At 41.6% G+C, this 17524-nt stretch overlaps 1 protein-coding gene across 2 annotated transcripts in view; it reads left to right on the forward strand.

Annotated features, from left to right (window-relative positions):
- Positions 1 to 17524, forward strand: part of MAP3K2 (mitogen-activated protein kinase kinase kinase 2) — a 46975-nt gene that overhangs the window by 21620 nt on the left and 7831 nt on the right. For both annotated transcript variants that reach the window (XM_084806606.1, XM_084806597.1), the window contains exons 5-12: positions 397 to 496; positions 3740 to 3853; positions 5087 to 5165; positions 10642 to 10772; positions 12717 to 12796; positions 12907 to 12974; positions 15740 to 15820; positions 17114 to 17320. In XM_084806606.1, coding sequence (XP_084662732.1) covers positions 397 to 496; positions 3740 to 3853; positions 5087 to 5165; positions 10642 to 10772; positions 12717 to 12796; positions 12907 to 12974; positions 15740 to 15820; positions 17114 to 17320 — 860 coding nt within the window. The remainder of the gene's footprint in view (positions 1 to 396; positions 497 to 3739; positions 3854 to 5086; positions 5166 to 10641; positions 10773 to 12716; positions 12797 to 12906; positions 12975 to 15739; positions 15821 to 17113; positions 17321 to 17524) is intronic.

Raw genomic sequence — 17524 nt, forward strand, 5'->3', positions numbered from 1 at the left:
TTTTGGTGCTCTTTTTGAGTTTTCAGTAACCTTTTTTTACATAGGTAGGGTTGTATTCAGTGCTCTTGCTGAACAAAATCCACCTGCCTGATTTCAGGAAATTACCCACTTCCACTCTAGCCTCACTGTTCAGGAGCGCCTCTGACCCACGGGAGAGAGGAGGAAGAGAAGAGAAATATTGGTTGCGTGAACTGCCTTCTGCTTACACAACCATTGGATACAACCCATACAGTTTAGTTATTGAGGGCAAGTCCTAAACCTTATGAAAGCTTGCTTTTCTTTTTTCTAGACGTTATTGTTTCATGAGAAAAAATTACAGTTTCATAATTGTAGTAAATAACTACTTGTTTTCATGTCTATGGCTTTTTCCCACCAAACCCATACTGTGTATTACAGAATTCTACAGTTCCCTAGACCTGTCAAGCTAGAAGATCTTGCATCAAAAGCTAAAGTTGCCTTTGGACAGCCTATGAATTTGCTTTACAGCAATAATGAGGTAAAATAATGATTCCTGAAACTATTTATGGTGCACATTTGATAGCCTTGAGATTTAATACTTGAGACCTAATTTGGGCATATTTTGAAAGTTACCGATAGGCTGCAATCCACTTTGTGCATTGTGCTTTTTGCTTTCATAATAGTATAACAGCATCATCTTCCATCCCGATGCCTCCCATGAAATAGCGATAAGACTTTCAGTAAATATGTTACTTTGAACAAGCCGTGTGCTGCTTCACTCATAAAAACGTAAGGGCCATGCTGGATCAAACCAAATGTCCGTGTAGTCCAGCATTCCATTCACACAGTGGTCAACCAGTTTCCTGTGGGAAATCCACAACTAGGACATGAGTGCAGTAGCATCCTCTTGCTCACATTCCCCAGCAAATGGATTACAGGGGTATACTGCCTCTGATACTGGAGGTAACATATAGCCATCAGGACTAGTAGCTGATGATAGCCAGCAATTTGGATGGCTTTAAAAGGGGATTAAACAAATTCATGGAGGATAAGGCTATCACTACATCTTGTGGTAGTGAATTCCATAGTTTAACTATGTGCTGTGTGAAGAAGTACTTCTATCTGTCCTGAATCTCCCACCAATCTGCTTCATGGGATGACTTTGGGTTCTAGTATTATGAGAGAGGGGGACAAATGTCTCCCTGTCCATTTTCTCCACACCATGCATAATTTCTTACACTTGTATCATGTCTCCACTCACTCACTCCCACTTGGCTCCTGTCACTAGCACATATAAACTAACGAGAAATAAAAACTTAACTGTGCTATCTGAACAAGCCAGGATGTGTAAACAAAGAACAAACCCTGTTTATGATACTGGTTTGTAAAGGGTGCAGCAAGCCAGCATCCCAGTTTCAGATGTCATGGTAAAGCTTTCTATTTTTGATTAGTTTAGCTGCTCATGGAAAGAGTAAAGTAGGAGCAGCTCATTTATGGTAAGTCAGGATTCACCAGCATCCTGGCTTACTGTTCTGTGCAAATGCAGCCACTGTGTGAAAGTGAAGAGACAATCATCTTTGTAGCAAGACAACAATAAAAATTAATTCAGATGAGAGTTCTTCCACTAATATATCATCATGATTAAACAGTTCATTATTACAAAGGTTGAAAAAAAACCCACTTGTAGTGGCAGCCCATTTTACCTTGACTGTGACTACACAGGGCCAGGTGCCAAAGACACAGCACTTGTCCTTTATCAGTTCTGGGAAGCTCAATGGAATCTGCTTCCTGCTGATGACTGCTTCTTCCTCCTTTTTACTATTGGCCACTCTAGCCACCACACTTAAGATGCCTGTTGCTTGCTCTGAACCTGATGTTTGTTCCATGAGATGGAGTATGTCCAGAGAGCTTTGGCTATTGGGCAGTATAGAAGTATAATAAATAGATACTGTGTACAAAAATAAATCTCAATACTAGTTCAAACACATGAGGACCTCTTCTAAATATAATCCCCTGGCTTTTAAAATCTTGTTTACAGCTTGTGCAAAAGGAGAGAAATACCAAACAACATTATAACTTAAATGGTTAACAGATGTATGTGATATTAAAGGCTCATGTTCTTTCTCATTTTTAGGCCTGTATCATGTGAAGCCAAAAATCAATTTTAAAAGTATAGTAGTATGTGAAGCAGAATTTAAAAATATTTAACCAGGGGGCAGTCTTGCCAAAGGAAATTATAGGGCAAGATTGGGTTTGGATCATGCATTTAGATGTGATGAGTTCATTGCAAGTAAACTTTCCTCCCATTGGTCAGTCCTTACACATAGGGCTGGTTCAGACATCTGGCTGGTCAGTTAGGTCCTGTGCATAGTAGGAAGCAGACCAGTGCCTCAGGAATACATATATTTGCCACCATGTAAATGTGGTGCAATAGACATAACTGTGATCCTTCCACCCCTTTTGAGAGAGAAAAAAATTACAGCTACTAGGCAAAGTGTGTATGCATTTGTATGTATGAATGTCCAGTTCACGTATGAAATCGTTCATGTGTATGGTAGATGCCAATGGCTCATAAGCTTGCAGATCACCATGCATTATACTTTGCTGCTTGGCAGAAGGTCTGAGCTATTGTACAAGACTATCAAAATAGAATGATGGTTTCAAGCAGCCACCATGTGAAATAGATAGGGTTAGTAATCTGCTTTGGTTCTTTTACATCGAAGAATTCTGAAAATGTATTACATGATGCTGCATGTGTGTCTAATTGTATTGGCCCCAGGAGCCTAGCCAAGTCATTTGTAGTGTTAGAGGGGCCTGGAGATCCATACTGCTTGCTTAAGTTCATTATTGGTGCAATTCCCATGCTAGTAAGCCTCTGAGCATGTGCAGATGAGTCAAAAGGCCAATAAAAGCCTTCTTGGTGCATTCCTTGCTAATGAGGAGAGTCTTAATCTCTGATGTGCCTGGGAAGCAAAGTCTGTTTACATGTGGCTGTGCCTGAGAACCAAACACTTCTAGCCTATGCTGAGAATGAATGCTAGGGGCGCGTGCTGCTGTTGTTCTGCTTATTGTTAACCTGTAGAGTGTAAGACCTGTTGAACCCAATGGCTCGAGGTTCAGAGAAGCTGTCTGATCCAACCATTGGGTACGCCTGTGTGCTGTAAGTTACCCAATAAAGTACTACTTGTAAGCAAACCTTTGAGTCTGATTTATCACTGTCTTGTCACTTCTAACCTAAGAGTTCAAGGCCCACGGCTGAGGCAACACACTAATCTACTTGGTTTTGTTTGCTTACTAGTTTTCATGGGAGAAATCTGAGGGTAACTTGTATCCAGAAGAAAATTGATGTCTTTCATTTTGAACGTTTAACATTTAATAACCTATGCAGAACTTGGCATCCTAAGGCTCTTGGATTTTAAAAAAGTAATCTGGTTCCAAAGAAACTTGCTGTGCCTAGGGGAACCTTAGAAACTAGGTTAGATGGTATAGTGGGAGAGCCTTGTGGGTTGAGTTTCAGTGCCTTGCACAGTATCAGTATCTTCCTCTGGCTACTGTTCCTCCTTAGCTACTTCCCTGTAATGCTCATATCCATCTCACACTCCCTTTCCTTCTTCTTTATACCATGCTGCCAGCCAAGTTATGCCAGTCATTAGTTATGGAAGGCACTTGGGTGTTGCTCTGTTCAGCTTAATTCCTCAGGTCAGGGAAACTGTTGTACCTCAACCACACACGCCAGCTGTGGATATTGTGACTATGTTCTCTGTGTGTTTCTCCCATGTAGTTGGTGATCCCATTAGCTACCCAGGATGACTTGGACAAAGCTGTAGAGCTCCTTGATCGAAGTGTTCACATGAAGAGCCTCAAGATATTACTTGTTGCCCATGGAAACACACAGGTGTGTGCATGTAACACATTTTTATACATATAGGATTGGATCCATACTTCTGCTCAGCAGAGTTCAGCTTGTTCTGGAGGAAGGGGACAGTGCAATGTTGTTCACCATTTTCTCCTTCCCCCTGCAGCCCTCTGTGTCTCTTAACAAGCTGCTCTGGAGGGTTGGAGAACCTCTGGAACAGCATGGGACTGGTGCTGTGGGCAGAAGAGGGAATTAGCAAAAATTGCCACCCCTCCTTCCAGAAGAGAGCCTCTGTTGGAAAACCAGTTCCTTATGTGAATGGAAAGAGCCCTTCTGTGAATGGCAGGGCAAGTCTGGATCTAACCTATAAAATATTACATAAATGAGCTTGCTACATTAAAATTATTCTTTACGTCATGTGTCCATGACTCCAAAGCCCATGGTCTTTTAATATAACATAGTTTGTTTAGTCACAAATTATTTGCTCAAGATCCAGATGGCAAATTCTCCTAGAGTGTGCATAGACATTGAACTGCTGTAGCAAGCACTGGATTATGCAGCACCACATTCCTACCTTACAGGATGCAAACTTCCTACTATTTGCCTCATCAGAGCAGTAAAGACACAGCCCAGGACAGTTTAAAGGAGGGTTGGGGAACCTCAGGCCCACAGCCCACATTGGGCCCTCCAGGGTTCCCCAGATAGCCACACCCCTTTCCCCCAACCACCAATCATTTGGTGCCATTCTTGTGCAGTTTTTTCCACATTCTGAAAGGTTGAAATTTTATTTATTTATTATTTAAATTTCTTAATCACCCATCTGGCCGACCACTCTGGGCGATGTACAGTGCCTCTCCTAATGCTTTGTTATTGGCAGTAACAGCTTTAAGCTACAATATGCTGGTGGTATTCGCATTTTTGGTCCCGCCCCTTTTACCTCTGGCCCTGCCCCTGTTGCCTCCAGCCTGGAATGTGGCCCCAAGAGCTCCTCTGAAATTGAATTTGGCCTTGGGCTGAAAGAGGTTCCCCACCTTGGTTTAAAAGATGCTAAAAATGTGATATCAGCTATTTTTCATCTATTACTGCTGATTACTATCACTGTATGAGAGAAATGCAAAACTTTTCTCCTATGGGTCAAAAGGGTAATATGTATTGTTGACAGATATATTTCTCACAGTTTGGAAGTACTTTACACAGTTTAAACTTTCATGCTTCTTGATGCCTTTGTAATCTGAACATTTTTGTAAGAGTGGAGATTTTTTATTTTTTTAGGAGCCTGTACCATCACTGGAAGATTTAGATAATACAGTTTTCAGAGTGACAGAAAAGAAAAATAGACTTTCTGTAATAGGTAATGTATGTTTGCTTATTACATTTTTAAACCAATAACTGAAGTTCTCTGGGCAGTGCACAAATTAAAAACAAAATACAAAGTAACAATAAAACAATAATAACACAATTTGAATTTTAAAAAGTAGCAGCACATGATAAAAACAAGAGTAAAACCAGCAACAGCGGTCAAACAGTGCAAAGATCTAAAAGCACTAAAGAGTTTCTAAAATTTCTGGGAAAATTAAGAGGTCTTCATCTGGTGCTGGAAAGACCATACTGTAGGCGCCATCTGGAGAGGGCATTCCACAGATGGGGTGCCATCACTAAAATGGTCCCCTCTCTTGTAGTCACCTGCCTCACCTAATTTGACAGGGGCACCTGGAAAACCCCGGAGATAATGGCCTTTAGGTCCAATCAGGAAAATATGGGAGGAGACACTCCCATATTTAATATACCACATACCTACTTAATAGGTTTGTTGTGATGAACTGTAGGGGGGCGGGGGGAGAAGACCCATGTACACTACCCTGAGCTACTTGGAACAAGGGCAGGATATAAAACAGCCAATTAAAAGGTAGGGGTGTCTGAGTGTATGTGTGAGCAAGAGGGAGAGGCTGAGGACTTATTGAAAGGTTGTGGGATACTTCATGCACTAAAGTTTTAAGCCACAGGAGTGTGAGAAAAAAACTCTCATGTTTGAAGTGGTAATATTGGGAAAGGTTTATATGTAACTTCAACAATTATGTTCACTGTGGTAAGTATGGCATTAGCCGGTGGTGAGCATGATAAGCAAAAAGCCTCCCTCCCAACTTCGTGGAGATAGGCAGGGATTGTCCTGGCAGCTTCATGGCAATCCCTGCCCTCCTCTCTCTCTCCCTCGCCTTCTCCAGAAGGTTGGAAGGAAAGCTGGAGCTGTGGAAGCTTGTGCCTCCTCTCTCTTTCCCGCAGGGGAGAGAAGTGAAGAGAGAGGATCATGCAGCCACTGAGCTCCGCCACTGAGTAGCAGCTGAAGCTTGCATGCTGTTGGCTTTTCTTTCCCAGAGGAGAGAGATTGGTGGGGAGGGAGGACCCTGCAGCTGCTGCTTGGCAGAGGGACTCTGAGGCTCGTAGAGATTGGCTGAGATTGGAATGTTCGTCTCCTGCCTTTCCAACAACAAAACATGGGGTAGATTCCTTTGCTATTTGGTGGAGTTGCTTGCCTCATTCCAGCTGGCAGGGGCGGGAGATGAACTCGGCCAGCCAAAAATCATGAACACTTATGTGTGTAGCAGCATTTGCAGGAAGACTTGTCTAGAGAGGTTTCTAGATTCTTGGCCTATTTGACTGCTGGATGAAACCTGTCAAAGATCTTACTTACGTAGACAGTCTTGGTTGTTTTCTGCTCAGTGCTTGGTTATATCTTCCCTTGTTTTACACAACTTGCTTGTTCTTTCTTGTTAGTGTGGGGCCTCTGTTGCCTGAACGTTTTGTAGTTCTGTAGCAGAATTCAACAGAACTGCCAATACGAAGTTCTCAGGGTTGACTAATATGAATAAGGAATGGGTTTCAAGCTGCTTCTCATTCATGTCTTTTAAACATCAGCTGTTGTGGCCTCTATTCTTATATGTTGTAGGAATATTCTTCTTTGAAGCTGCACAGTCCCCAGCACCTGCTGCTTTTCCCTACCTCTGTTTGCAGCCTCCTTCAGTCCTGCCTGCCTTTGAATACCCATCTACCTCAAAGCCAACAAGAATGAGGGCAGGCAAGATAGTTGGGGTGGTCACCAATATAGCTACAAATTGTGATAAGATGGTTCTCTTTTTTTTGTAGAATTATATATCTATTATAAATTCCATTTCTGATGTGGAGACATCTTAGAAAATGCACAGATTTCAATATGGCAAACATGTAAAAATGTTTCTTTTATTTTCTGTATCATATGAGTGCATGGTTTCTGTAGGTTTTTAAGTCGAGGCATCCTTTAATGAACAACTATAAAATGCTTGGAGTAATACAGAAGTAGGAAATGTGTTTTGATAAACACAGTAAAGTAGACAAACCAGGTACATAATACATGATTAGTTTCAAACTTTATTAGTATAATAATGAAACTGAAAAATGTTTGAAGTAAATCATTGCAATTGTAGGAGAACCATTTCTAAGTAAAGACATTAAAAGTACATATAAAATGCAGCCTCCTACATTAGGATGTAATGAACAATAATGTAGCATGTTCCATGAATATATAGGCACACATTTGAAGATTTCAATAGAATTGTTTTTTGACATTTTTATCAGGTACTATGCTGTTTCTCCTTGCTCTTCTTTCTTCAGACCATCTGTGATTCCTTTACACAGCTTCATTAGACAAATGAACATTTCTTCCTCAAACTAAGATTTGCACATTGGCACAGATGAGGCTTCCAACATGTGTATGCAACATTAACAAGCCAAAGTTATGTTGAGTTTGTGTAATATATGTGTGTGTGTGTCTGTGTGTGTGTGTGTATATATAAATAAATAAATAAAATGGTCTGTGGGGTGGGAAGCAAGCTATGATAATGTGATAGCTGGTCGATGAGAGCTGGATTATTTTCCATAAAGAATCATATTCACAACAGCAAGCAGTGTATGGAATACAGTTCTAACTGACATTTCATTTCAGCTGCTCATTAAGTTTTGGTACACTCAGCTACTTCCTAATTGGTGCTGAAACTTTAATGAATACTAGCACATCTTCATTATAATCTTCTCACTGTGTCACCATTATGTTTGTCACAGATCAATAGGTACTTCTCAAAGCTTCACTATCCCCTTTGAAAGCTTTTGCAATTCTTTCATGCAGCTTAGAGATATGTACATTCTGTTGCTCTTCAGTGTTGCTTCCCAGCAGTTGTGTGATCCACACTTCGTACGCTTTAGTCAGGTTCCCCATTTCATAACATCTTCTATAAACTTTATTAACTTAACAAAAGCCCTTGCACAGCATTGCTGAACTCTACTAATCTTTCTCACAGTGACGCTTTCCTGGGATGACTTGTAAAGCCCAATCAAATACTTTGCATGATACTTCATTTCCAGTCTATCATGTTGTCAGAATTGAGCTTGGAAATACATCTGCTATTTTGAGTCACATGCTGTGCTGATGGACCTTTTTGTCTATATCAAAAGCTGTAATTTTAAATAATGGATTGCAAGGTGAAATTGAAATTGCACTTTCTTTTTCTTATCTTTAAGTTACAGTGCAGTGCACACTTCCTTAAAATGCTTTTCTTTGAAGAAAGGTTTTCCCTTTGACTGAGACCTTCATAAAAATCACATGCTGCTTGTTGGGAGCAGATCAATGACTGTGGATAGCACATCGATAGTTTTGAGTTCTCTGAAATGTTTCACCTAGGTAACATAACCTACATTACATGATGCCTCAGTAGCAGGTAGCAGATGCCTCACAAATTATTATGGGTTGTATCCATTTAATGTCCTTCCATTGATAGAAGGCTCTTTGATCCAGTGGAGGCTTTCATAAGCATAATGGGAGGGAAGTGGTTTTCTGCAATGTCCCTCCTTCTGGCAGCCCCCTGCACCCACTCCCATGCTGTTCTAAAGGATCCCCCAAACCCTCCAAAGCAGCTTTTGAGAGGTGTGGGAAGCTGCAGGGGGGAGGGGCAATCACAGAAATTCACTTTCCTCCTCTTGATCAAAGAGCCTTCCCTGAGTGGAGAATCCACATCAGATAACTAGGGATCTGATATAGGATGCACAATAACCAATCAGTTGATGTAGGTTGTGTCTCACTGTCATACCCTAGGGTGGATTCACTAACCAATTTAAACTATTTTTATCTGATCATGTTATTTCCTGATCATATTATTTGGAAAGTTATGAAATCAGCAAGCACACCAGAAAAGGAAACATAAAATTAGACTCTAATATTTATTTGTATTTTACATATTTTTGAAGTATTGAAAGCCTATTTAAGTGTTCACAATGGTATTCGTCAAGTTCTAAAACCTCAGAAATGACACCGTGTCTTATCTTTGACATGGAAAGGTTTAACAATGAAAAACAAAGAGGTTGTCATTTTTTTATATGGCCACCATATTGGAATGTATGCATTTTTAATGATGGCTCCATATCTGATATTGATTATAAAACTGTTAACAATGGTCCTGCAGAATTGATGTTTTTATCATTAATTGTAATTCTTTTTTTTAACCATTTGGCATACTAACTAGAAGCAGAGAAAGATGTGGATGGTGCGAGGAAATATTGCAGCTGCTGGCATGAAGCCCATTTTTCAGCACTAAAATGGGTCTGTGGATATCTGGTATTGGGGAGGGAGCTGCTGTCAGTGAGAATAGCTGCGTTGCAGAAAGTTTGCCCATTCTTCTCCATTTTCTCCCTTTAAAGGGAGATGCTAGAAAGAAGAAACACAGAAACATTTTTAAATGATAAAAAGCTCATAAAATGGCAGACTACTGTGTAGGCCTTGCTGATATTGGAATGGAAGTTTTGCTGGTTTTTTTATCCAGTTGGAGTGGCTCACTGGAGAGTATTCCACCTCAACAGACAAGGAAAGGGGAAATATTTAAATCTAACTTTCAGAATAAAGTAGGGATGGAGGAATATGTTGCTGATCATTGATGTTACATGCACTAACCAATAGCTTCCTGTGTCATGCATACAACTCAGCACAACGGTATTCCACAATTGTACAGGCTGCAAGGGAAATTGCATATACCCAACAGCAGCAATTAGTGGTTTGAGTTCTGTGAAAATGCAGTTTCCCTATGTTTGAAGTTTTATCTGGAGGGATAGGGGTATGTTTGAATCGTGTTTTTTAAAAATGTTAATTTTGGGAGCAGCACCATCTAGATCTAGCAGTAGCACTGGGTTGAGGAGGGAGTCGGGAAACTTAAAAATGACCCTGCTTGAAACTTGCTGTACAGGGTGAGAGAGGATGTATTGACATATATGTTGTGATTTTTAAAATTTGAGATTGTTCTTTCCTGCGGGGCATGTATATTACTATCTTGCTAAATTATGTGCACCTTGCAGACAGTGACTGGATTCAGATGACATGCTATGGGTCCCCATAACAAGCCGCAGTGGCTGCAGGCATCATGTTGTATATCCGACCCCACACTTGGGGGTTGTCATGTTGTGCAAGCCGAGCAGGTGTGGGTTATGCGAGGGTTAAACAACCCTCGCATAACCCTAAAACAGATGATGGGTTATGTGAGGGTTGTTTAACCCTAGCATAACCCACACTTATCAGGTTCGCACGACACAACAATGCATGAGTGGGAGTTGCATATTCAAAATAGTGGCTGCAAATGCTGCAGCTTCACCATGGGTTAAATAACCCACAGTGGACTGTGGTGTTGAGTGAACAGCCCCAGTATGGGGAAGTTCAAAGAAATGTCACATTCTTTGATTTTAAAACCAAGCCAATAGATGATTCTTGGTGGTAAAGGATGTTTATAATCTTCTCGCATACTTTTACAAATCAACAGGTTATTATACTCAGGACAGAAGCTCTCCTCCTCCAGGATACATTCCAGATGAGCTGCATGATGTGGCACAGAATGGCTCATTCACCAGTATCAACAGTGAGGGCGAATTCATTCCAGAAATCATAGATCCAGTAAGCATTTTCTTCATGTTTGCCTTTGGTAAAAGGTGCTACTGTGTGCAGGTTTTGCTGCTTAAATATCTTTTACCACTGTCCTTCTCCATCACCCTGACACACTGGGTAACAAAGAATTGCATTTCCCGTGGGCCTTGGGGCTTTATGCATTGTTACCCAGTATGTTGGGGGTTAGAAAAGAAAGGAGGGAAGGGGGAAAACCTCCTTCCTCTCCTTGCATGGGCCTGCGACTGTCCCCTCTGCCAGTTACAGGGTAAGTATTGCTGTGGGGTGAGGCATGCCTGGGAGGGCTTTGTGGGACTGTGAAGACTGTTGGGGATGGGCATTTTTGTGAGCTCTCCAGCTGTCTTAGAGAAATAATCTGAGGTTCTCCCCCCCAGAAACAGAAGATCTGGAATAATTTACCAGTTAATCCAAGGCTCTCCTTGGAGAACTAGCCTGTCTCTAGCTCCAAAACTGAATTGGGCTCTGAAATGGACCAACAACCAACACCGTTCCTTAAGCATTGGATTAATGTGTTCCCAGAACCAGTCCCACTTACTAATCTAGCAATTGTATTCTGAACTAACTGAAGTTTCTGTAAAATTTTCAAAATTACCCCATTATATAACACTTTATATCCAATAATAGATGTTACCAGACCATAGATAGCCATAGCTTGGCTTTCCCTATCATATTGCCTATTTATGTTACATAATTTGAAGAGCTATCATTAATGATGATGATGATGATAATTTTTTAATTTATTTTATTTCTATACCTCCCAATAGTGAATGTCTGGGTGGTTCACAAAAATTACAAAACGTAATATAAAAATGGTAACATACAAAATTTTGAAACGATTTAAACAGCTAAAAACCGTTATGAGATACCGAGACCTGATAAAGCAACTGGCATTAAAAACCCAGCATATGCCGTCAAATGCTTGAGAGTAGAGGACAGTCTTAACCTGGCACTGAAAAGATGCCAGTGTTAGTGCCAGGTGGAACTCATTGGAAAGATAATTTCACAGTTGGGGGGCTACCACTGAGAAAGCCCTCTCCCTAGTTGCCACCCTCCAAGCCTCTCTCAGAGCAGGTACTTGGAGGAGGGCCTGAGACATTGACTGTAGTATATATGTAGGTTTGTACTGGGAGAGGTGCTCTGTCAGGTATTGTCGTCCTGAGTCACTTAAGGCTTTATGCAGCACCTTGAATCAGGCTCAGAAATGTACGGGCAGCCAGTGCAAGTGGGTCAGAATTGGTGTTATATGTTCAGACTTTCTGGTCCCTGTTGCCAATTTGGTCACTGCATTTTGCACAAGCTGCAGCTTCTGAATTGTCTTCAAAGGCAGCCCCACATAAAACACATTGCAGTAATCTAACTTGGAGGTTACCAGAGCATAGACTACTGAAGGCAGGTTATCTCTGTCCAGATAGGGGCATAGCTGGGCCACCAACTGAAGCTGATAGAAGGCATTCTGTTCCACTGTGGCCACCTGAGCCTCAAGTGACAATGTTGACTCCAGGAGAACCCCCAAACTACGAAACTGCTCTTTCAGAGGGAGTGCAATCCATTCCAGAACAGGTTGAACACCCTCCATCTGGTCAGAAGTACCACCCACCCCACAGCATCTCAGTCTTATCTGGATTGAGCTGCAGGTTATTAGTCCTCATCTAGTCCATTGTAGCAGTGAGGCACTGATTTAGCACATCCACAGCTTCACCTGATGAGGATGAAAAGGAGAAATAGAGCTACCTGTTATCAGCATGCTGATGGCAACGCACTCCGAAATGCCTGGTGATCCCAGTCAATGGTTTCATGTAGATGCTAAATAGCATGGGAGACAAAACCAACTTCTGTGGAAACTCATATTGGAGAATCCATGGGGCTGAACAATATCCTCCAAGGACCACCTTCAGTACAGTGGTGTTTCAGTTAGTCTCCTCTATTTTCTTCCAGATGCTGGATCCATTATCACTGAGTAGTCCTGAAAACTCTGGCTCTGGAAGCTGCCCTTCACTCGACAGCCCTTTAGATGGGTAGGAACATTTTTCTGCTGTGTTCTTTAAAACTGCCAGTCACAGAATCTAATTGCATTCAGATGGCTCTTTACACAAGGCTGTAATAGTCCAATGTTTTGTGCTTCTAGAGACAACTATCCCAAGTCCCGGATGCCAAGAGCACAGAGCTATCCAGATAACCACCAAGAATTCTCTGGTGGGTAAAACAAATGGGCACAGTTTCTGAGGTTGTTAAACTCTTCTGTTGTAACTTTAATGTGTCTCTGGATGCATGCATAAAGTTTAACCTAGTACTATTTTATTTGTCTTATTCAAATAGTAGTAATAATGACGAAAGTGCAAAGAATACAGCCATATGATTATTAATAAACTTAAAATATACCTTTCTTGAAAAACTGGAAAATCTGTATATCAATCAAAGATAACACTGTAAGTAGCAAATACTTCAGTGAAATAAATCATCAGTGCTCTTTTGTTAGTACTAGATCAATTTAAATGGAACAAAGATAAATAATTATAGAATTCCAGAAATCCTTTCTGATTTACATGTATACATGAATGGCTAACAAATAATTTGATAGGTCCCCAAACATACTTTGGCTTGCATTGACTGGAAATGTGGGGCTGTAAAAAGTGTTTCGTCCAGGTGCGTAACATGGTTAAATGTTGTGCGATGCCAAGCTGGGATTTAATAGCACCACATCATGAAGATGCATTAGACCATGAGCAGGCAACATGTGGGCCATATGCAGCCCCCCTGGCTTTTTTCTTTTGTGCTCCCAACTGTCCCACCAAATTTGCTGCTGAAATTCATGGTGCAGCAGCAAAAAGGGGTTGCTTTTTAATTGTTTGAAGGAATCAAGCAGTGGCATGGCAGCAAAAAAAGGATTGATTTTAAAGAAAAATCAGCTCTTTCTTGCTGTTACATCACCGGATTTTGCTAACCCAAACAGGAGTGTAGCCCCCAGAAGTTGCCCACTCCTGCATTAGATCATAGCAATTGAATTTGATGTTTTTTAATCCAGTAGCACTTTACCCATAAAGGCACCTTGAGAACTCAGACTTTTAAAAAACCTAGTCGTTGTATGATAGCGCTGATCTTTTTGGAACTAGAAATGGATTATTGTACATTTAAACATTCTGGAAGCTGGTCATCGCATGTATTAATTTCGTCCTGTAATTAGGGGACAGAAAGTGGGTTTCAGAGGTGAGAGTTTCCTCTAAAATCAAAGACAAATAATGGTGCACTCCTATGGATGTTTAGACAGAAATACATCCTCTAACTCCTGGCATTCCCCAGCCAGTAATCTGGATTACATGACACAATAATCCATGGTGGGTTGTCATAAGAACATAAGAAGAGCCATGCTGGATCAGACCAAGGGCCCATCTAGTCCAGCATTCTGTTCACACAGTGGCCAACCAGCTGTCTATGGGGAGTCCACAAGTAGGACACGAGTCAACAGCACTCTCTCACCCATATTCCCCAGCAATATGTCACCCCTGTTTGTTTCAGAGCGGTTTGTTGTGTTGTCCAAACCTGGCAGGATAGCTTAAGCATGGGTTGTTAACCATGCACAAGCCAGCCTGAGAACCCATGGTTTGTTGTAGGCTTTTTAAGAGTGGCTTGCTTTCAAGGTGGCTTGTCATGACATGTGAACTCAGCAGCATGGGTTTTGCATGGCTTGTTTGAAAGAGCAAAAAAATATGACTACTCCTTGCAGCGCTGTCTGCCCCTCCTCCTACAGCTCAGTGCTTCATTTGACAGTGACTGGCTTTTTCCCCTTGTGAATCAAGTTAGCACAGCTATACATGTATGCGTGATTCATTTACCTGTGCCTAAGCATGCGTGGCCCCAATTTGGGACCATTGTTATTTGCGGGGGTGGGACTTAAGCTTCCCCTGTCCTGTTTTCATACCAAAACCTGCCCCCCTATGGCGTGCTTAAAAAAAAGGGAAAAAAGTCTTAATTTTTATTTTTCTTTAAACCTCCCCCCATGGCGGGGGGGAGAATTTCAGCATGAAAACAGGAGCGGGGTAAAGCTTAAATCCTCCCTCTCCCAAATCGCCACAGTCATGAATTGGGGTCATACATGCTTAGCCAGAGGTAAGTCAATCATGCATGCATGCATATCTATGCTAGGAAGAGCAACGTTGCTTGTCCTTGGCTGCAAGGAGCACCCAAGGAGGCTTTTTTTTTTAAGGTGTTCAAGAAAGAAAATAAATAAAACCCTCAGCCATCTCACCCTAAAAAGTAAGGTAAGCACCCACCCTCCACTCTGAAGATATGGCATATATATATAGGTCAGCGCGGGTGTTTCATGAGGCAAGAAAGGGTGGGGTGGGGGAATCTTACAGCAGAAGTATAGATGGGTTGTGCTGCAAAGGCCCCTGGGATATGTGCTGGGAGCGGGTGGAAGAATGAAGGGGGAAACAAACCATGGCAAGCCAGCAAGCTCCTGATCGTCTGTCAGCAGCAGCATGGCTTAGCAAGCGATTAACCAACCCACCATGGCTTGATTTCAGCATGGCTAATCGTAATGTGCAAACTGGCCCAGTATGTTGCAGGAGTTATCTCTGTCTAAACATGCATAGGATTGTGCCCTAAATTAGGAATTCCTTCCAGTAGCAACGATACAAGAACACAACATGGAAGTTAAGGTCTGCATTTTACAACCCAGAGATACGTTAAAATAAGTATAAGTGCAGTAGTGAAAAGCGACATGAATGCTTGTTTTGTCCAAAGTCCATACATCAAGAATTATTTACATATACAGGATGAAAAAGACACACGTGCTGCCCTTTGTGTGTTACAAGATATGCACTTTTTTCAGATTTGAAATTGGAGGTAATATATGAAGCAGCACAAAGCCTTTTTATGCAGTCATGACTAGCTCAGTCAACATTTTCCCCAGAAAAACCTAAACAGCTTAATGGAAAACAATGATAATTTTTCTTCAGATTATGACCTTCCCTTTGGCAAAGGTGGAACTTATCCTCGAAGGTATCATATTTCATACCATCATCAAGACTACAACGATGGTGAGTTGTGGGCCCCTTAGCACTTTTGGTGAATGCTTTTTGTTGAAAACCATAACGTATATAACAGTCAAACAAGACATACAGTTTTAATCTCCGTTGTGTTAAGTTTGAAATTTGAATTTTTCTAGTCTAGTTTCTTCTCCAGTTAAGTTCATGTTTCTTTATTCTTGGTCTCAATTATGTATTCTCAACCATGTGTGATGGATTGAGTAACAGAAACTATTTCTTCCATGAGCTTTTAGGGTTCTTGGTAGCCAGAAATGGCTGGGTTGAAAAACAGAACAAAACCCAAACATAGCATAAAAGATTAAAGCTGTAATCCTTTTTATGAGCTCTTACAAATCTTTTGTATGTGCTCTTACTTGGGAGTAAAGCCCTTTTGAAATCAGTAGGGTGTTGGACTGCTGTGGGAAGGCTCACTTGATCCTGTGGATTCTTCCACCAGTGAAACAAAGAGGGAAGTGATTTTCAGAGATTTCCCCTCCCCCTGCACAGACCTGTGCTGCTCCCCCCTTATCCACCTCAGGGGGTTGGGGGACCCTTTGGAACAGTGTGGGAGGTGGCATGAAGGCTCCAGGTGGGAGAATTTGTCAAAACCATCTCCCTTCCCATTCTACTGACAGATGCCTCCTGTGAGAGGTACTTCCAAATAAACTTACATGGGATTGGGCTGCAAGTCTTCTAACATAGCAATTAAAATATTGCACACAGAAAGCTGAGTCATGTTACCTGCTGACAACTTGATTGAGGATTTTTCTGTTAAAATATCTGGGCAATGTTTTCAGTTGCTTCTGGCTACTTACCAACATTAACATCTGAATCTCACGCCAAGTACTCCCAACTTTAATAGAGGTAACAGTATTATATTCACACACACACACACACACACACACACACACACACGAAGAGAGGGAATATGTATATATTGCTAAGACGTTGCTAAAACATACACAGGAATATGCAGTTTTCCAAGCCATAATTATTATGGGTTGGATTCCATGAATGGAAGGGCTCCTGAGACTCCTGCCAGAGGAAGTGGAGAGGCAGCTTTTGCTTATTTCCCCCTGCAGCCCTCCTATGCTGTTCTGGAGGGTTTCCCGACCTTCTGGAGCAGCGTTTCAGTAAGCTGCAGGAATGGAGGAACGGGCGAAATTGTGATTGCCACTGAGGTCTGCAGTATGGTTCCAGATCTATCCAATATCCTGTTGTTGTCATTTGCTTTCAGTGGAATGTACAACCAAAGGCTGTGTTTCATGGTACTGTATTGTAGGGTTTCCTTGCTCATTTCTGCAGGTCGTAAAACTTTTCCGAGGGTTAGAAGGACCCAGGGAAACAGCTTACGGTCTCCAGTTAACTTCAGCCCAACTGATCATTCATTGAGTACGAGCAGTGGCAGCAGCATTTTCACTCCGGAATATGAAGATGGACGGATGCGGAGAAGAGGAAGTGACATAGACAATCCTACATTGACAGTAATGGATATCAGCCCACCTAGCCGCTGTAAGGAAGAAATGTGTATAATGCCATGTGATAGCCCATCTGAACTGATAAGTCAGTTCTTGAGACACCTAGGCTGGGCCTTCACCCTTGAGTTTCTTTTTGGCCAGTTTGATTCTTGTTGTCCCAACATTGTCCTGTGCTGCTGTTTACATATTAGCAATCCTCACCTGCAAAAAGTAGCAAAAGAATGACTTGCAAATAAGT

Source organism: Heloderma suspectum, chromosome 1, assembly GCF_057233095.1.
Source record: "Heloderma suspectum isolate Gila_16-S chromosome 1, 16-S_ref, whole genome shotgun sequence".
NCBI classification, from domain to species: Eukaryota; Metazoa; Chordata; class Lepidosauria; order Squamata; family Helodermatidae; genus Heloderma; species Heloderma suspectum.